Here is a 19,347-nt window from a genome sequence, read left to right as displayed (position 1 = left end):
ACACTCCATAACACCAAGCATCCGCAGCACAAAGAGAATAGTCCAGAAATATTCAAATTATGCAACAATTTGTGGATTTGATAGGAGAAAGCAAATAATTTGAACATAACTGGTCATATTCTAACATAATCAATCAAGAGTTGGTTGAGTGGTTTTAAGGTAGAAACAACTTTTGTCAGATATGCACAATTGTGTGTCATAGGCACACATGACTGCTGTGCATGAGCATACACACACAAAGAACTTAATTCTGGAAGCTGCTTTAATGGATTAGTATTTTCTCATTTAACTTGCCAAAAACAGGACTTCTATCATATACATTTTTTCTTCTTTTAAACAGATAGTTTACATTTTACCTGAAGAGAATGATCAAGAGAGCAGGAGACAATTTAACCAACAAAATACACTTTGGTAGCCCCTCTATGCACCTTAAGAACAGTAGTTAACATTATCACTAAACTCTGTGGTTTCAACTGCTTATCTCTTCCACTGGCACTATCTAGATTTGATGGTGTTTTCTGAGTGTAATGCAATTATGAGTTGGTGTATGATGGAGACAAAGTAAACATTTCAAATGAACTTCCACCATTTAAAAATATATTTTAACAATAGCTGAAACATCCAGTGAGCTATGTCTGTACATTGTGAAAAGGTGAAGGGTCATATATTTTTCTGTTTACTGAAGGGAGGATAGTCTAAATTTGGGGGGAAAGCAGGGAGAGTCTTTAAGCTTATTCTCATCTCAGATTTAGACTACACTTCACTGCTATTTTATCACAATATTCTATTGTGATATTAATTTTGAAAAGCAGAAATACATCATATGCAGAAGACAACAATCCAGTCTCTATATTAGGGTACTATTTCCCTCTTCAAAATCAATTTATCGCTAGGACCAATATGTCAGTTTTGTGAAAGAAGAATACATGTGGATCTTTATAATTATTAGTGAGTGAATGCTTGTAGTTGCTACACAAAGCGCATCATTTCTCATCCTGCAGCAAATCCCATTTTCACTTAATTCTGCATCATAGCAAAAAATAGAACTGCAGTAAAATGACATATAAAATTTACGTATGATATAATAGAGATACTTGAATATAAATCTAGTCTTTTGTGAGCTGAGTTGCTTTGTTTTGATGTTCACCTAACATGGAAATTATGCTCAGGATAGTAGGCTATACAAATAAATAGAGTGAATGTGCCACAGGGAGATTAGAGGTTTACTCGTCATAATACACCATTATCTGTCTTTTCATTTCTTTCTTAAACTTAATTGATTGAAATAAACTGAAAAAATGCCCATTTATTTGTGTAGATTAGAAAGAATGTTTTGAAGGAAAAAAAATCTGTATATATACATATATATTATTATTAAAATTACATATATAATTTAAAAAACTTTTTACACAAAAAAGGAATAGGTCTTAGTTACTCATTGTGTGACTATAAATGAAGTAAATAAAACTCATGGAATAATAAACTAATTTTTTTTATAACCACTAAAACTGTTACTAGTAGATTTACTGCAGGAACTGCTTGAATGAGGAAGTAACCCAGGTAGAGTCACCCGCTGTAATGTTGAAAGTGCTCATTCACTCACAACGCTGAAGCAGACATGAGTTTTATTCCTCACCTAATACTGGCTGGACTCATTGGTAAGTCAGCTAAGATTCTAATATGAATGCTATGCATAAATGATAGTCAAGTTTGTAATTAAAAAAATATTGTTGGTACTGATATATGTATTGCTGTTGAGTGATAAAATTTGAGTCTTACATTTAAAGTGACAACTAGCCACTAATTTTAAATTTTAATATTGTCTTTTAATAAAATTCATGATACTAACCTGTAACTGATATTGATATATACAATGCATTTGAAGGCATCACTACAAGATAAATGTCTGTTGTTGTTTTGGCAGGAATTCACTGTCAAATTATTACAGTGAGTCGAGTTTCAGTTAAGGCTGGAGGCTCCATCTCTATCCCATGTCTCTATGACCAGTACTACAGAAACCATGTGAAATACTTGTGTCAAGGATATTACTGGCGGTCGTGTCATATAGTAGTTGACACAAACCAACGAGAAAGTAGTTCAGGAAAGTTTTCAATCTCTGATGACAAAAACCAAAGAATCTTCACTGTGACTATTAATAATATAACGCATAAGGACACTGATTTCTGGTGTGCTGTGGAGATTGTACCGTGGACAGATGTCAAACAGTATTTTCAGCTGTCAGTGACCACAGGTAAAATGCCTTAAATGTTTTAAACACATTTTAAGTCCTTTCTGTGAACAATTTGGTGGGGAAGAAAACTAAGAATGTGTCTAATTTGAATTATCTTTTTGAAGGTATGTCAAATCTGTACGTGGACCAACAAGAAATTGCCGCATTTGAAGGAGGAAGTGTGACTATCAACTGTCACTATAAATACTCAGCAGAAAGAAAGTGGTGCAGACTGGGCCGCACCTGTGTGAGAAATCAGTTTGGATCAATAGATGGAACAGCAGTGACCATCGATGCCAGTGTCTCCAATGTTTTCACTGTGACTATGAGTAAACTGAGGACAGAGAACAGCGGCTGGTACTGGTGTGCCGCAGGAGACTTACAGATGCCAGTGCACGTAACTGTTAATAAATTACCCTCAACTACAATGAGCCCCAGTACAGCAAGTAAGATTCAAACCATTTTCTATTCTCATAAATTAGTGACCAGTAAGTGGACGCAACAAAAGTGAAAAAAATGAAACCCTGGTATATTATTAATAATAATATTATTATTCAAATTTAACTTGTACATCTGGGAGTTACAGTATTATAATCCATAAATCCATATAATACCGTGATACAATTCTTGCATTAACATGGCTTTTTACATGAATTTACTTTGACTTCACAGGGACACTTTCTACCACTCACCAGCATTCCTCCTTGCTCATGAGTGTTGAACCATGTACTGCCCAGCCCACAAACACCACCATAACTGGGGCTGGTGGAGAGAGCTTGCAAGATGAACACAAGAGGTTACTACTCTTTACAACTTCAATGCATTTAAATCTGATTTACAACCTGGATTTGTGCAAAAACATTTGCCCCTTTATTCTTGATGAAATGTAGGCTACCTCTGCATTTACCTTCCAGGCCCACTACAATGACAATTCTCATCACCATCCTGGTCTTACTGCTGTTAGTTGTTCTCACTGTGTTTTTTGGATGGAGGATGATAAGATGCAGTAAGTCTGTTGTAAGCTAATGCAAACTGAGGAATGAAATATCTGTTTCTGTAAAATAATTTCCTCAGAAATGTATGTGTTTGTTATAGATAAGACCAAACCTCGGACGTCTGACATCACAGCGGTAAGTATAGTCATATATTTCCCTTATTATGTTTGCTAATAAGAAATTTGGATTGGTCACACAACACAGAAAGTAAACAGCATTTAAGGAACTTGACCATGCAAGTGTAACTGTACAATATACCTTATTTAACTACATTAACTGTTTGTTGGCTATAATTTCCTTGATTTACATCAGCATGGTAATTCTGTGAGTTCTGTAAACAGTTATACTATTTAAACCAGAACATAACCTGTCCGGGCCTGTGGATATTACAAACCTGTCTAATACCAGCTAAATACATCAAAATGGAAGAGCTGGAAAATCATGATATTTTAAGGGAATTTTTAGACGACATAAAATAATAATAAATGGCATTGTCCTGCAAGTTAGCTCATTCTTAGAGGCAAAAACCCAGGGCAAAAATGTCACTGGGTTTCAAATTGCTGGAAGTACTAGCTGCTACCCAATGCTGTGAGTATCTAAACATCTGGAGATGACCCTGATGAGTATGTGATCTTTCCTCCTCAGGATTATGACAGCCAGACAGTAAGAGGCCACCGTTTAGACAGATTTTAGCAAGTCACTCAGACTAACTGTAAAACTTATACAAAATCTGTGACATTTCAGATTCTGTGACATAAGAGGGTCAACAATGGAAAAAATATTGATGCATTGGAGGTGGCGGGCTCCATCACTGCTATCGAAATGTGTGACCCTAACTAAATATTATGAGATCACCAATTGTGCTAACAGCTATGAAAATATGTGACCTATGTACATCCTGTGGAGTCACCATTTTAGGTAGCAATCACAATATAATACGTGACCCTGGCAAAAACGTTTGCAGTGGCAATTAAGCCAACTGGGCATGATCAAGTCAGAAAGTCCAATTAAAACAAAAGAATCACTCACCGTCCATTATAGTCCATCCGGCATAGGGCTCACAAACTGAAAGTGAATTTGTTAGTTTGTCATGTTGAGTCAGAGCAAGTTGGACCAAAAGCTGTGTCGACCAGGCTTCCAAAATTGACCAAATTTTCATCCCAATCCCCCTCACACACTCGCTTTAAAGAAAGAATTTTTCAAGTCTGTCTGAAAACATATGTTTATATGGTGGTATTGTTCTGTTCCTACAACCTTTGTGCTGATCTAAACAGCAGTTTGACACACCATCCCCCAAGTGTTGTAGGAGTAAGTAGGTGTGCAAAGAACGTTGTGAACTTCACAACTTTCTAAAAGTGTGAACTTTATGTCGAATGCTCTTATGTGTGAATGCTCCTTACAAGCAAATGATTGTGCAGTTAGACAGGAGAAAGCAACTCATTGTAAGATAGCATATGATGAGATTGATGCTACATTTCAAATTCGTCCATCGTAGGTCTCACAAACTGGGAGTGATGCTGACGTGCTCTATGCCACCATTGTTCATGTGGCCGGGAAGGTAAACCAGACAAAAAAATAATATTTTTTTAACACAGTATAATTTGCCCACATTTTATTTGTCTGCCTTCATTTTTTCCCCTGAAATTTTATCACTTTGACCTTGTATTTTGTCTAGCAGGACCAGACACCCAAAGACAGTGTGACATACAGTACTATTAATATAAGGGATGGTGCGAAGCAAATGGTATGTGATTTATTTTAAACACATATAAGCCTCTCAATCATGGAAGATTTAAAATGCCTAAATTAAAACAAGTCAAAGATAGAAATAAAGTTACATGCAATGTGTCAAAATTAAATGAAAAACATATGTTGAAAGGACAATTATTTAGCTTTTTCAGCCAATACTACATGCAAAGCACTGTCACTGAAGCTCCCCTGCACCTCCTCATGATAATGCATATACACAAATGCATACATAAAAGGAAATACATCGAACAATGTGTGTTTTATTTCACTTTGTTTCTTTGGTTAAATTGTTTTAATTTAAGAATTTTAAACCTCCCACAGTTAATACTTAAACTATCTGTTAATAAGGAAAATGAATTTGTGTTGTGTTTTTCATCATTAGGTCATAATTATTCAGCATTCTGTGCTTTTTTTTCTCATTAGACTGAACCAGAAGATGGAGTTGTGATCTACAGCACAGTGGGTCAACACTAAAATAGAATGAAAAAGTTCTAATGAGAAGAAAAGCTGGGAGGACAATAATCCTGCAAGTATGGCAACATTGATGAGGTCATTCTGATATGTCCTGCATTTTATTAGTTGTATCTCAGTTCACTTTGATAAATCAGTCCTGCAGGCACAGGCATATTTCATGATAAAGATGTGATGTGGTGAATTTGTCTGTATGTCATGTTGAGCAAGGGGAGAGTTGGACCAGAAGCAGTTACAGTTTTTTTGTGTAAAATTCCTTCTTTATGTTTCTCCAGACAGATCTGAATCATTTGCATGGCTGAAGCTTCATATTAGCCTCAGACAAACTTTTAATACATTTTTGCAGGGAAGGATGACCATCATTTACATTGAAAGCGCATTAGAGAGAGATCTTTTAATGTCCGATATGAACAGGAGGAATGATTAAAAGAAGAAAAACCTGTGTGAATGTTCATTTGGGTACCTGACTATTGTTTAAAGATGGACTTAAAAAATTGATTTTCTAATGTCATCTCATAGTTGATCCAGTAGTACAACCTCAGGCTCTGCTCGGGGTGTGGTGTAATATTAGGCACAAACAAGATATGGAAGGTTCAATCACTTTGTGTTTTGATCATAGACTGTACATTTTTTTTGTTTTGTTTTGATTCTTATTATGCTTCATTACTGTGCAAATAAAACTGATTTTTTAAAAACATGCATCTCCATAGCTATTAATTTGATCTAAAGCATTTAGTTGATATTTAGTTTGTTTGTTTTTTTTGCTTGTGATTTCTTTTCATTGTTGTAAAGGACTTTGTCACTCAGATTTAAAAAATCTTCTAATAAAGTTTAACTTACAATGTACAATCATGTAGCTTGTCATTATTTGCTTCATCAACAAACTCGCTACAGCCTCTGAAAGACAGTAATTTCAGCCGCAGATGCCGGCATCCTCGGGGAAGAGGAAGAGGTTAAACCACAGTGACAGACAAGTCTTGTCTCTTGTTACAACTACTGTGCTGCTCTGCACAGCACTATCACATACCTTCCATAAAGTGTTGTCAAGTAGAGTAAAAACAGACTTTTTTAGACTCCTGTGACTTGGGTTATGTCCCCGGATCAAGTCCAGTTGGGGACTTTTATTGCATCTCTCTACTGGCTGTAAAAAAGGCATACATTCTTTTTTTCACCAAAGCCTCAACTGGAAACACTATACATATATGTGTATATCTCACATTCTGTAAAACTCCAGACCAGGATTCAGTAGTCTGTATTACAGATACATACACTCCATAACACCAAGCATCCGCAGCACAAAGAGAGTAGTCCAGAAATATTCAAATTATGCAACAATTTGTGGATTTGATAGGAGAAAGCAAATAATTTGAAAATAACTGGTCATATTCTAACATAATCAATCAAGAGTTGGTTGAGTGGTTTTAAGGTAGAAACAACTTTTTCAGATATGCACAATTGTGTGTCATTGGCACACATGACTGCTGTGCATGAACATATACACACAAAGAACTTAATTCTGGAAGCTGCTTTAATGGATTAGTATTTTCTCATTTAACTTGCCAAAAACAGGACTTCTATCATATACATTTTTTCTTCTTTTAAACAGATAGTTTACATTTTACCTGAAGAGAATGATCAGGAGAGCAGGAGACAATTTAACCAACAAAATACACTTTGGTAGCCCCTCTATGCACCTTAAGAACAGTAGTTAACATTATCACTAAACTCTGTGGTTTCAACTGCTTATCTCTTCCACTGGCACTATCTAGATTTTATGGTGTTTTCTGAGTGTAATGCAATTATGAGTTGGTGTATGGTGTATATTTTTCTGTTTACTGAAGGGAGGATAGTCTAAATTTGGGGGGAAAGCAGGGAGAGTCTTTAAGCTTATTCTCATCCCAGATTTAGACTATACTTCACTGCTATTTTATCACAATATTCTATTGTGATATTAATTTTGAAAAGCAGAAATACATCATATGCAGAAGACAACAATCCTTTCTCTATATTAGGGTACTATTTCCCTCTTCAAAATCAATTTATCACTAGGACCAATATGTCAGTTTTGTGAAAGAAGAATACGTGTGGATCTTTATAATTATTAGTGAGTGAATGCATGTAATTGCCACACAAAGCGCATAATTTCTCATCCTGCAGCAAATCCCATTTTCACTTAATTCTGCATCATAACAAAAAAATAGAACTGCAGTAAAATGTGACATATAAAATTTACCTATGATATAATAAAGATACTTGAATATAAATCTAGTCTTTCATGAGCTGAGTTGCTTTGTTTTGATGTTCACCTAACATGGAGATTATGCTCAGGATAGTAGGCTATACAAATAAATAGAGTGAATGTGCCACAGGGAGATTAGAGGTTTACTCGTCATAATACACCATTATCTGTCTTTTCATTTCTTTCTTAAACTTAATTGATTGAAATAAACTGAAAAAATGCCCATTTATTTGTGTAGATTAGAAAGAAAGTTTTGAAGGAAAAAAAATCTTTATATATACATATATATTATTATTAAAATTACATATATAATTAAAAAAACTTTTTACACAAAAAAGGAATAGGTCTTAGTTACTCATTGTGTGACTATAAATGAAGTAAATAAAACTCATGGAATAATAAACTAATTTTTTTTATAACCACTAAAACTGTTACTAGTAGATTTACTGCAGGAACTGCTTGAATGAGGAAGTAACCCAGATAGAGTCACCCGCTGTAATGTTGAAAGTGCTCATTCACTCACAACACTGAAGCAGACATGAGTTTTATTCCTCACCTAATACTGGCTGGACTCATTGGTAAGTCAGCTAAGATTCTAATATGAATGCTATGCATAAATGATAGTCAAGTTTGTAATTAAAACAATATTGTTGGTACTGATATATGTATTGCTGTTGAGTGATAAAATTTGAGTCTTACATTTAAAGTGACAACTAGCCACTAATTTTAAATTTTTAATATTGTGTTTTAATAAAATTCATGATACTAACCTGTAACTGATATTGATATATACAATGCATTTGAAGGCATCACTACAAGATAAATGTCTGTTGTTGTTTTGGCAGGAATTCACTGTCAAATTATTACAGTGAGTCGAGTTTCAGTTAAGGCTGGAGGCTCCATCTCTATCCCATGTCTCTATGACCAGGACTACAGAAACCATGTGAAATACTTGTGTCAAGGATACTACTTGGCGTGGTGTCATATAGTAGTTAAAACAAACCAACGAAAAAGTAGTTCAGGAAAGTTTTCAATCTCTGATGACACAAACCAAGGAATCTTCACTGTGACTATTAATAAAATAACGCATAAGGACACTGATTTCTGGTGTGTTGTGGAGATTGTATCGGGGAAAGATGTCGGACAGTATTTTCAGCTGTCAGTGACCACAGGTAAAATGCCTTAAATGTTTTAAACACATTTTAAATCCTTTCTGTGAACAATTTGGTGGGGAAGAAAACTAAGAATGTGCCTAATTTTGAATTATCTTTTTGAAGGTATGTCAAATCTGTACGTGGACCAACAAGAAATTACAGCATCTGAAGGAGGTAGTGTGACTATCAACTGTCACTATAAATACTCAGCAGAAAGAAAGTGGTGCAGACTGGGCCGCACCTGTGTGACAAATCAGTTTGGATCAATAGATGGAACAGCAGTGACCATCGATGCCAGTGTCTCTAATGTTTTCACTGTGACTATGAGTAAACTGAGGACAGAGAGCAGCGGCTGGTACTGGTGTGCCGCAGGAGACTTACAGATGCCAGTGAACGTAACTGTTAAGGAATTACCCACAGCAAGTAAGATTCAAACCATTTTCTATTCTCATAAATTAGTGACCAGTAAGTGGACGCAACAAAAGTGACAAAAATGAAACCCTGGTATATTATTAATAATAATATTATTATTAAAATTTAACTTGTACATCTGGGAGTTACAGTATTATAATCCATAATATACAGTATCATCAAAATACAATGCATTTGAAGGCATCACTACAAGATAAATGTCTGTTGTTGTTTTGGCAGGAATTCACTGTAAAATTATTACAGTGAGTCAAGTTTCAGTTAAGGCTGGAGGCTCCATCTCTATCCCATGTCTCTATGACCAGTACTACAGAAACCATGTGAAATACTTGTGTCAAGGATATTACTGGCATTCGTGTCATATAGTAGTTAAAACAAAGCAACGACAAAGTAGTTCAGGAAAGTTTTCAATCTCTGATGACACAAACCAAGGAATCTTCACTGTGACTATTAATGAAATAACGCATAAGGACACTGATTTCTGGTGTGCTGTGGAGATTGTATCGGGGACAGATGTCAGACAGTATTTTCAGCTGTCAGTGACCACAGGTAAAATGCCTTAAATGTTTTAAACACATTTTAAATCCTTTCTGTGAACAATTTGGTGGGGAAGAAAACTAAGAATGTGTCTAATTTTGAATTATCTTTTTGAAGGTATGTCAAATCTGTACGTGGACCAACAAGAAATTACAGCATTTAAAGGACGTAGTGTGACTATCAACTGTCACTATAAATACTCAGCAGAAAGAAAGTGGTGCAGACTGGGCCACACCTGTGTGACAGATCAGTTTGGATCAATAGATGGAACAGCAGTGACCATCATCTCCAATGTTTTCACTGTGACTATGAGTAAACTGAGGACAGAGAGCAGCGGCTGGTACTGGTGTGCCGCAGGAGACTTACAGATGCCAGTGCACGTAACTGTTAATGAATTACCCTCAACTACAATGAGCCCCAGTGCAGCAAGTAAGATTCAAACCATTTTCTATTCTCATAAATTAGTGACCAGTAAGTGGACGCAACAAAAGTGACAAAAATGAAACCCTGGTATATTATTAATAATAATATTATTATTAAAATTTAACTTGTACATCTGTGAGTTACAGTATTATAATCCATAATATACAGTATCATCAAAATACCGTGATACAATTCTTGCATTAACATGGCTTTTTACATGAATTTACTTTGACTTCACAGGGACACTTTCTGTTGAACCATGTACTGCCCAGCCCACAAACACCACCATAACCGGGGCTGGTGGAGAGAGCTTGCAAGATGAACACAAGAGGTTACTACTCTTTACAACTTCAATGCATTTAAATCTGATTTACAACCTGGGTTTGTGCAAAAACATTTGCCCCTTTTTTCTTGATGAAATGTAGGCTACCTTCCAGGCCCACTACAATGACGATTCTCATCATCACCCTGGTCTTACTGCTGTTAGTTGTTCTCACTGCATTTTTTGGATGGAGGATGATAAGATGCAGTAAGTCTGTTGTAAGCTAATGCAAACTGAGGAATGAAATATCTGTTTCTGTAAAATAACTTCCTCAGAAATGTATGTGTTTGTTATAGATAAGACCAAACCTTGGACGTCTGACATCACAGCGGTAAGTATAGTCATGTATTTCCCTTATTATGTTTGCTGATAAGAAATTTGGATTGGTCACACAACACAGAAAGTAAACAGCATTTAAGGAACTTGACCATGCAAGTGTAACTGTACAATATACCTTATTTAACTACATTAACTGTTTGTTGGCTATAATTTCCTTGATTTACATCAGCATGGTAATTCTGTGAGTTCTGTAAACAGTTGTACTATTTAAACCAGAACATAACCTGTCCGGGCCTTTGGACATTACAAACCTGTCTAATACCAGCTAAATACATCAAAATGGAAGAGCTGGAAAATCATGATATTTTAAGGGAATTTTTAGACAATATAAAATAATAATAAATGGCGTTGTCCTGCAAGTTAGCTCATTCTGAGAGGCGAAAACCCAGGGCAAAAATGTCACTGGGTTTCAAATTACTGTAAGTACTAGCTGCTACCCAATGCTGTGAGTATCTGAACATCTGGAGATGACCCTGATGAGTATGTGATCTTTCCTCCTCAGGATTATGACAGCCAGACAGTAAGAGGCCACCGTTTAGACAGATTTTAGCAAGTCACTCAGACTAACTGTAAAACTTATACAAAATCTGTGACATTTCAGATTCTGTGACATAAGAGGGTCAACAATGGAAAAAATATTGATGCATTGGAGGTGGCGGGCTCAATCACTGCTATCGAAATGTGTGACCCTAACTAAATATTATGAGATCACCAATTGTGCTAACAGCTACGAAAATACGTGACCTATGTACATCCTGTGGAGTCACCATTTTAGGTAGCAATCACAATATAATACGTGACCCTGGCAAAAACGTTTGCAGTGGCAATTAAGCCAACTGAGCATGATCAAGTCAGAAAGTCCAATTAAAACAAAAGAATCACTCACCAACAGTCCATCATAGTCTATCCGGCATAGGGCTCACAGACTGAAAGTGAATTTGTTAGTTTGTCATGTTGAGTCAGAGCAAGTTGGACCAAAAGCTGTGTCGACCAGGCTTCCAAAATTGACCAAATTTTCATCCCAATCCCCCTCACACACTCGCTTTAAAGAAAGAATTTTTCAAGTCTGTCTGAAAACAATAGTCATACTACGTAAAGGTGTCCATATGAACATCGAAACAGGTTTTGCTTGCTTTAATCTTTTTTTTATTTAAAAGATTTTAAAATTTAATAGATCCCATCCCAATGTGCTTCCAATTTAAGTGATGGAGGACAAAGTCAAAGGATTGTTTTGTGCAAATATGTGTTTAAAAGTTTGTATGAAGCTAATTTGAAGCTTCAGCAGACTTAACTTGAGCAAATTAGTCAAATCAAATGTAAACTTTCAAAGTTACAGTCTTTTTAGTAGCTACTGTGGACAGATAATAAGAAAAAGAGGTAATTTGGCACTAAAAGACAGTAACTTTAAAAGATACCCACTTGATGTGAATCATTTGGTTGGCTGAAGCTTAATATTAGCCTCAGATAAACTTTTAAATACATTGTTGCATTACATTGAAAGTGCACCATCCCCCAAGTGTTGTAGGAGTAAGTAGGTGTGCAAAGAACGTTGTGAACTTCACAACTTCAGTTCACAACTTTCTAAAGGTGTGAACTTTATGTTGAATGCTCTTATGTGTGAATGCTCCTTACAAGCAAATAATTGTGCAGTTAGACAGGAGAAAGCAACTCATTGTAAGATAGCATATGATGAGATTGATGCTACATTTCAAATTTGTCCATCATAGGTCTCACAAACTGGGAGTGATCCTAACGTGCGCTATACCACTGTTGTTGTATATGTGACCTGGAAGGTAAACCAGACAAAAAAATAATATTTTTTTAACACAGTATAATTTGCCCACATTTTATTTGTCCGCCTTCATTTTTTCCCCTGAAATTTTATCACTTTGACCTTGTATTTTGTCCAGCAGGACCAGACACCCAAAGACAGTGTGACATACAGTACTATTAATAAAAGGGATGGTGCGAAGCAAATGGTATGTGATTTATTTTAAACTCATATAAGCCTCTCAATCATGGAAGATTTAAAATGCCTAAATTAAAACAAATCAAAGATAGAAATAAAGTGACATGCAATGTGTCAAAATTAAATGAAAAACATATGTTGAAAGGACAATTATTTAGCTTTTTCAGCTAATACTACATGCAAAGCACTGTCACTGAAGCTCCCCTGCACCTCCTCATGATAATGCATATACACAAATGCATACATAAAAGGAAATACATCTAACAATGTGTGTTTTATTTCACTTTGTTTCTTTGGTTAAATTGTATTAATTTAAGAATTTTACACCTCCCACAGTTAATACTTAAACTATCTGTTAATAAGGCAAATGAATTTCTGTTGTGTTTTTCATCATTAGGTCATAATTATTCAGCATTCTGTGCTTTTTTTTCTCATTAGACTGAACCAGAAGATGGAGGTGTGATCTACAGCACAGTGGGTCAACACTCAAATAGAATGAAAAAGTTCTAATGAGAAGAAAAGCTGGGAGGACAATAATCCTGCAAGTATGGCAACATTGATGAGGTCATTCTGATGTGTCCTGCATTTTATTAGTTGTATCTCAGTTCACTTTGATAAATCAGTCCTGCAGGCACAGGCATATTTCATGATAAAGATGTGATGTGGTGAATTTGTCTGTATGTCATGTTGAGCAAGAGAAAGAGTTGGACCAGAAGCAGTTACAGTTTTTTTTGTGTAAAATTCCCTCTTATGTTTCTCCAGACAGATCTGAATCATTTGCATGGCTGAAGCTTCATATTAGCCTCAGACAAACTTTTAATACATTTTTGCAGGGAAGGATGACCATCATTTACATTGAAAGTGCATTAGAGAGAGATCTTTTAATGTCCGATATGAACAGGAGGAATGATTAAAAGAAGAAAAACCTGTGTGAATGTTCATTTGGGTACCTGACTATTGTTTAAAGATGGACTTAAAAAATTGATTTTCTAATGTCATCTAGTAGTTGATCCAGTAGTACAACCTCAGGCTCTGCTCGGGGTGTGGTGTAATATTAGGCACAAACAAGATATGGAAGGTTCAATCACTTTGTGTTTTGATCATAGACTGTACATTTTTTTTGTTTTGTTTTGATTATTATTATGCTTCATTACTGTGCAAATAAAACTAATTTTTTTAAAAACATGCATCTCCATAGCTATTAATTTGATCTAAAGCATTTAGTTGATATTTAGTTTGTTTGTTTTTTTTGCTTGTGATTTCTTTTCATTGTTGTAAAGGACTTGTTCACTCAGATTTAAAAAATCTTCTAATAAAGTTTAACTTACAATGTACAATCATGTAGCTTGTCATTATTTGCTTCATCAACAAACTGGCTACAACCTCTGAAAGACAGTAATTTCACCCGCAGATGCCGCCATCCTCGGGGAAGAGGAAGAGATTAAACCACAGTGACAGACAAGTCTTGTCTCTTGTTACAACTACTGTGCTGCTCTGCACAGCACTATCACATACCTTCCATAAAGTGTTGTCAAGTAGAGTAAAAATAGACTTTTCTAGACTCCTGTGACTTGGGTTATGTCCCCGGATCAAGTCCAGTTGGGGACTTTTATTGCATCTCTCTACTGGCTGTAAAAAAGGCATACATTCTTTTTTTCACCTAAGCCTCAACTGGAAACACTATACATATATATGTATATCTCACATTCTGTAAAACTCCAGACCAGGATTCAGTATTCTGTATTACAGATACATACACTCCATAACACCAAGCATCCGCAGCGCAAAGAGAGTAGTCCAGAAATATTCAAATTATGCAACAATTTGTGGATTTGATAGGAGAAAGCAAATAATTTGAAAATAACTGGTCATATTCTAACATAATCAATCAAGAGTTGGTTGAGTGGTTTTAAGGTAGAAACAACTTTTGTCAGATATGCACAATTGTGTGTCATAGGCACACATGACTGCTGTGCATGAACATACACACACAAAGAACTTAATTCTGGAAGCTGCTTTAATGGATTAGTATTTTCTCATTTAACTTGCCAAAAACAGGACTTCTATCATGTACATTTTTTCTTCTTTTAAACAGATAGTTTACATTTTACCTGAAGAGAATGATCAGGAGAGCAGGAGACAATTTAACCAACAAAATACACTTTGGTAGCCCCTCTATGCACCTTAAGAACAGTAGTTAACATTATCACTAAACTCTGTGGTTTCAACTGCTTATCTCTTCCACTGGCGCTATCTAGATTTGATGGTGTTTTCTGAGTGTAATGCAATTATGAGTTGGTGTATGATGGAGACAAAGTAAACATTTCAAATGAACTTCCACCATTTAAAAATATATTTTAACAATAGCTGAAACATCCAGTGAGCTATGTCTGTATACTATGTTAAACCTCAGGTTCTACAGGCCTGTCCTCTCAGAGAGTTGATTTGTCCAAGACAACTCATGAGTTTTCTGCATTCAATAATATGGTGCATTTATGAGAGACCACAGCAAAGCTCATACAGTAACCTATATTTAAACCATCTCAAAACTGTCCCCAGTCTTTGATCACTGAAGCACTGAAACACTATGAAGCATCACTGTTTCACAGCATGTTATACAGTCAAAATGTTCACATGTGCTGAGCAACTCTTGGTATTGCATTTGTGTGGATGTATTCAATCTGAAACCATGATGAAACAGTTTCTCTGTTGGTCATTTTGTTCAGTCAAAGTCTATATTCTAAAAACTGATCACTTTTACTTTTTGGATGCAATTTAAGAGACTTGGGATGCACCCATGGATGTATCATGCAGGGCTGCCACCATTTGTGGCACCTGCAACAGAAAGTGTCATTTGGGGGGAAAGCAGGGAGAGTCTTTAAGCTTATTCTCATCTCAGATTTAGACTATACTTCACTGCTATTTTATCATAATATTCTATTGTGATATTAATTTTGAAAAGCAGAAATATATCATATGCAGAAGACAACAATCCAGTTTCTATATTAGGGCGCTATTTCCCTCTTCAAAATCAATTTATCACTAGGACCAATATGTCAGTTTACATGTGGATCTTTATAATTATTAGAGAGTGAATGCATGTAATTGCCACACAAAGCGCATAATTTCTAATCCTGCAGCAAATCCCATTTTCACTTAATTCTGCATCATAACAAAAAATAGAACTGCAGTAAAATGTGACATATAAAATTTACCTATGATATAATAAAGATACTTGAATATAAATCTAGTCTTTCATGAGCTGAGTTGCTTTGTTTTGATGTTCACCTAACATGGAGATTATGCTCAGGATAGTAGGCTATACAAATAAATAGAGTGAATGTGCCACAGGGAGATTAGAGGTTTACTCGTCATAATACACCATTATCTGTCTTTTCATTTCTTTCTTAAACTTAATTGATTGAAATAAACTGAAAAAATGCCCATTTATTTGTGTAGATTAGAAAGAAAGTTTTGAAGGAAAAAAAATCTTTATATATACATATATATTATTATTAAAATTACATATATAATTTAAAAAACTTTTTAACAAAAAAGGAATAGGTCTTAGTTACTCATTGTGTGACTATAAATGAAGTAAATAAAACTCATGGAATAATATACTAATTTTTTTTATAACCACTAAAACTGTTACTAGTAGATTTACTGCAGGAACTGCTTGAATGAGGAAGTAACCCAGGTAGAGTCACCCGCTGTAATGTTGAAAGTGCTCATTCACTCACAACGCTGAAGCAGACATGAGTTTTATTCCTCACCTAATACTGGCTGGACTCATTGGTAAGTCAGCTAAGATTCTAATATGAATGCTATGCATAAATGATATTCAAGTTTGTAATTAAAAAAATATTGTTGGTACTGATATATGTATTGCTGTTGAGTGATAAAATTTGAGTCTTACATTTAAAGTGACAACTAGCCACTAATTTTAAATTTTTAATATTGTGTTTTAATAAAATTCATGATACTAACCTGTAACTGATATTGATATATACAATGCATTTGAAGGCATCACTACAAGATAAATGTCTGTTGTTGTTTTGGCAGGAATTCACTGTCAAATTATTACAGTGAGTCGAGTTTCAGTTAAGGCTGGAGGCTCCATCTCTATCCCATGTCTCTATGACCAGTACTACAGAAACCATGTGAAATTCTTGTGTCAAGGATATTACTGGCACTCCTGCTCTTATGCAGTTAAAACAAACCAAAAAAGTGGATCAGAAAAGTTTTCAATCTCTGATGACACAAACCAAAGAATCTTCACTGTGACTATTAATGATATAACGCATAAGGACACTGATTTCTGGTGTGCTGTGGAGATTGTATCGGGGACAGATGTCAGACAGTATTTTCAGCTGTCAGTGACCACAGGTAAAATGCCTTAAATGTTTTAAACACATTTTAAATCCTTTCTGTGAACAATTTGGTGGGGAAGAAAAGTAAGAATGTGTCTAATTTTGAATTATTTTTTGAAGGTAAGTCAAATCTGTACGTGGACCAACAAGAAATTACAGCATCTGAAGGAGGTAGTGTGACTATCAACTGTCACTATAAATACTCAGCAGAAAGAAAGTGGTGCAGACTGGGCCGCACCTGTGTGACAAATCAGTTTGGATCAATAGATGGAACAGCAGTGACCATCGATGCCAGTGTCTCCAATGTTTTCACTGTGACTATGAGTAAACTGAGGACAGAGAGCAGCGGCTGGTACTGGTGTGCCGCAGGAGACTTACAGATGCCAGTGCACGTAACTGTTAATGAATTACCCTCAACTACAATGAGCCCCAGTACAGCAAGTAAGATTCAAACCATTTTCTATTCTCATAAATTAGTGACCAGTAAGTGGACGCAACAAAAGTGACAAAAATGAAACCCTGGTATATTATTAATAATAATACTATTATTAAAATTTAACTTGTACATCTGTGAGTTACAGTATTATAATCCATAATATACAGTATCATCAAAATACCGTGATACAATTCTTGCATTAACATGGCTTTTTACATGAATTTACTTTGACTTCACAGGGACACTTTCTGTTGAACCAAGTACTGCCCAGCCTACAAAAACCGCCATAACCGGGGCTGGTGGAGAGAGCTTGCAAGATGAACACAAGAGGTTACTACTCTTTACAACTTCAATGCATTTAAATCTGATTTACAACCTGGGTTTGTGCAAAAACATTTGCCCCTTTATTCTTGATGAAATGTAGGCTACCTTCCGGGCCCACTACAATGACGATTCTCATCATCACCCTGGTCTTACTGCTGTTAGTTGCTCTCACTGCATTTTTTGGATGGATGATGATAAGATGCAGTAAGTCTGTTGTAAGCTAATGCAAACTGAGGAATGAAATATCTGTTTCTGTAAAATAATTTCCTCAGAAATGTATGTGTTTGTTATAGATCAGACCAAACCTCGGACGTCTGACATCACAGCGGTAAGTATAGTCATGTATTTCCCTTATTATGTTTGCTGATAAGAAATTTGGATTGGTCACACAACACAGAAAGTAAACAGCATTTAAGGAACTTGACCATGCAAGTGTAACTGTACAATATACCTTATTTAACTACATTAACTGTTTGTTGGCTATAATTTCCTTGATTTACATCAGCATGGTAATTCTGTGAGTTCTGTAAACAGTTATACTATTTAAACCAGAACATAACCTGTCCGGGCCTGTGGATATTACAAACCTGTCTAATACCAGCTAAATACATCAAAATGGAAGAGCTGGAAAATCATGATATTTTAAGGGAATATTTAGACGACATAAAATAATAATAAATGGCATTGTCCTGCAAGTTAGCTCATTCTTAGAGGCAAAAACCCAGGGCAAAAATGTCACTGGGTTTCAAATTACTGTAAGTACGAGCTGCTACCCAATGCTGTGAGTATCTAAACATCTGGAGATGACCCTGATGAGTATGTGATCTTTCCTCCTCAGGATTATGACAGCCAGACAGTAAGAGGCCATCGTTTAGACAGATTTTAGCAAGTCACTCAGACTAACTGTAAAACTTATACAAAATCTGTGACATTTCAGATTCTGTGACATAAGAGGGTCAACAATGGAAAAATATTGATGCATTGGAGGTGGCGGACTCCATCACTGCTATCGAAATGTGTGACCCTAACTAAATATTATGAGGTCACCAATTGTGTGAACAGCTATGAAAATATGTGACCTATGTACATCCTGTGGAGTCACCATTTTAGGTAGCAATGACAATATAATACGTGACCCTGGCAAAACGTTTGCAGTGGCAATTAAGCCAACTGAGCATGATCAAGTCAGAAAGTCCAATTAAAACAAAAGAATCACTCACCAACAGTCCATCATAGTCTATCCGGCATAGGGCTCACAAACTGAAAGTGAATTTGTTAGTTTGTCATGTTGAGTCAGAGTAAGTTGGACCAAAAGCTGTGTCGACCAGGCTTCCAAAATTGACCAAATTTTCATCCC

At 35.6% G+C, this 19,347-nt stretch overlaps 3 protein-coding genes across 3 annotated transcripts in view; all 3 read left to right on the top strand.

Moving 5' to 3' along the window:
- Nucleotides 1-1,505: 1,505 nt before the first annotated feature.
- LOC137197113 (uncharacterized) overlaps nucleotides 1,506-19,347 on the top strand; it is a 42,901-nt gene continuing 25,059 nt past the window's right edge. The window contains exons 1-6 of the mRNA XM_067610275.1: nucleotides 1,506-1,658; nucleotides 1,925-2,251; nucleotides 2,356-2,676; nucleotides 2,903-3,026; nucleotides 10,665-10,756; nucleotides 18,284-18,318. Of these exons, the coding sequence (XP_067466376.1) occupies nucleotides 1,619-1,658; nucleotides 1,925-2,251; nucleotides 2,356-2,676; nucleotides 2,903-3,026; nucleotides 10,665-10,756; nucleotides 18,284-18,318 (939 nt within the window). The 5' untranslated portion in view covers nucleotides 1,506-1,618. The remainder of the gene's footprint in view (nucleotides 1,659-1,924; nucleotides 2,252-2,355; nucleotides 2,677-2,902; nucleotides 3,027-10,664; nucleotides 10,757-18,283; nucleotides 18,319-19,347) is intronic.
- Nucleotides 8,210-10,518, top strand: LOC137197547 (polymeric immunoglobulin receptor-like). Its single transcript, XM_067611043.1, has 5 exons — nucleotides 8,210-8,262; nucleotides 8,530-8,856; nucleotides 8,962-9,261; nucleotides 9,922-10,184; nucleotides 10,468-10,518. The coding sequence occupies exons 1-5, from the start codon at nucleotides 8,223-8,225 to the stop codon at nucleotides 10,516-10,518; spliced, it is 981 nt and encodes a 326-aa protein (XP_067467144.1). The 5' UTR covers nucleotides 8,210-8,222.
- On the top strand, nucleotides 16,467-18,090 carry LOC137197545 (polymeric immunoglobulin receptor-like). The gene is made up of 4 exons (XM_067611042.1): nucleotides 16,467-16,655; nucleotides 16,923-17,246; nucleotides 17,351-17,671; nucleotides 17,906-18,090. Exons 1-4 carry the CDS (start codon nucleotides 16,616-16,618, stop codon nucleotides 18,088-18,090), a joined length of 870 nt encoding a protein of 289 aa, XP_067467143.1. The 5' UTR covers nucleotides 16,467-16,615.

The sequence above is a fragment of the Thunnus thynnus genome, chromosome 14, assembly GCF_963924715.1.
Source record: "Thunnus thynnus chromosome 14, fThuThy2.1, whole genome shotgun sequence".
NCBI lineage: Eukaryota > Metazoa > Chordata > Actinopteri > Scombriformes > Scombridae > Thunnus > Thunnus thynnus.
The sequence above is the reverse complement of the archived record's forward strand: the minus strand, read 5'-3'. Positions and strand labels throughout refer to the sequence as shown.

Excerpts from the sequence above, each read along its gene's own strand:
- LOC137197547 (XM_067611043.1), top strand. The coding sequence starts at position 8,223 with ATGAGTTTTATTCCTCACCTAATACTGGCTGGACTCATTG. Across the intron at positions 9,262-9,921 it reads TAAGGAATTACCCACAGCAA|GTATGTCAAATCTGTACGTG; the intron begins GTAAGATTCAAA and ends ATCTTTTTGAAG. Across the intron at positions 10,185-10,467 it reads ACTTACAGATGCCAGTGCAC|GGACACTTTCTGTTGAACCA; the intron begins GTAACTGTTAAT and ends TTGACTTCACAG.
- LOC137197545 (XM_067611042.1), top strand. The coding sequence starts at position 16,616 with ATGAGTTTTATTCCTCACCTAATACTGGCTGGACTCATTG. Across the intron at positions 17,247-17,350 it reads TCAGCTGTCAGTGACCACAG|GTAAGTCAAATCTGTACGTG; the intron begins GTAAAATGCCTT and ends TATTTTTTGAAG. Across the intron at positions 17,672-17,905 it reads AATGAGCCCCAGTACAGCAA|GGACACTTTCTGTTGAACCA; the intron begins GTAAGATTCAAA and ends TTGACTTCACAG.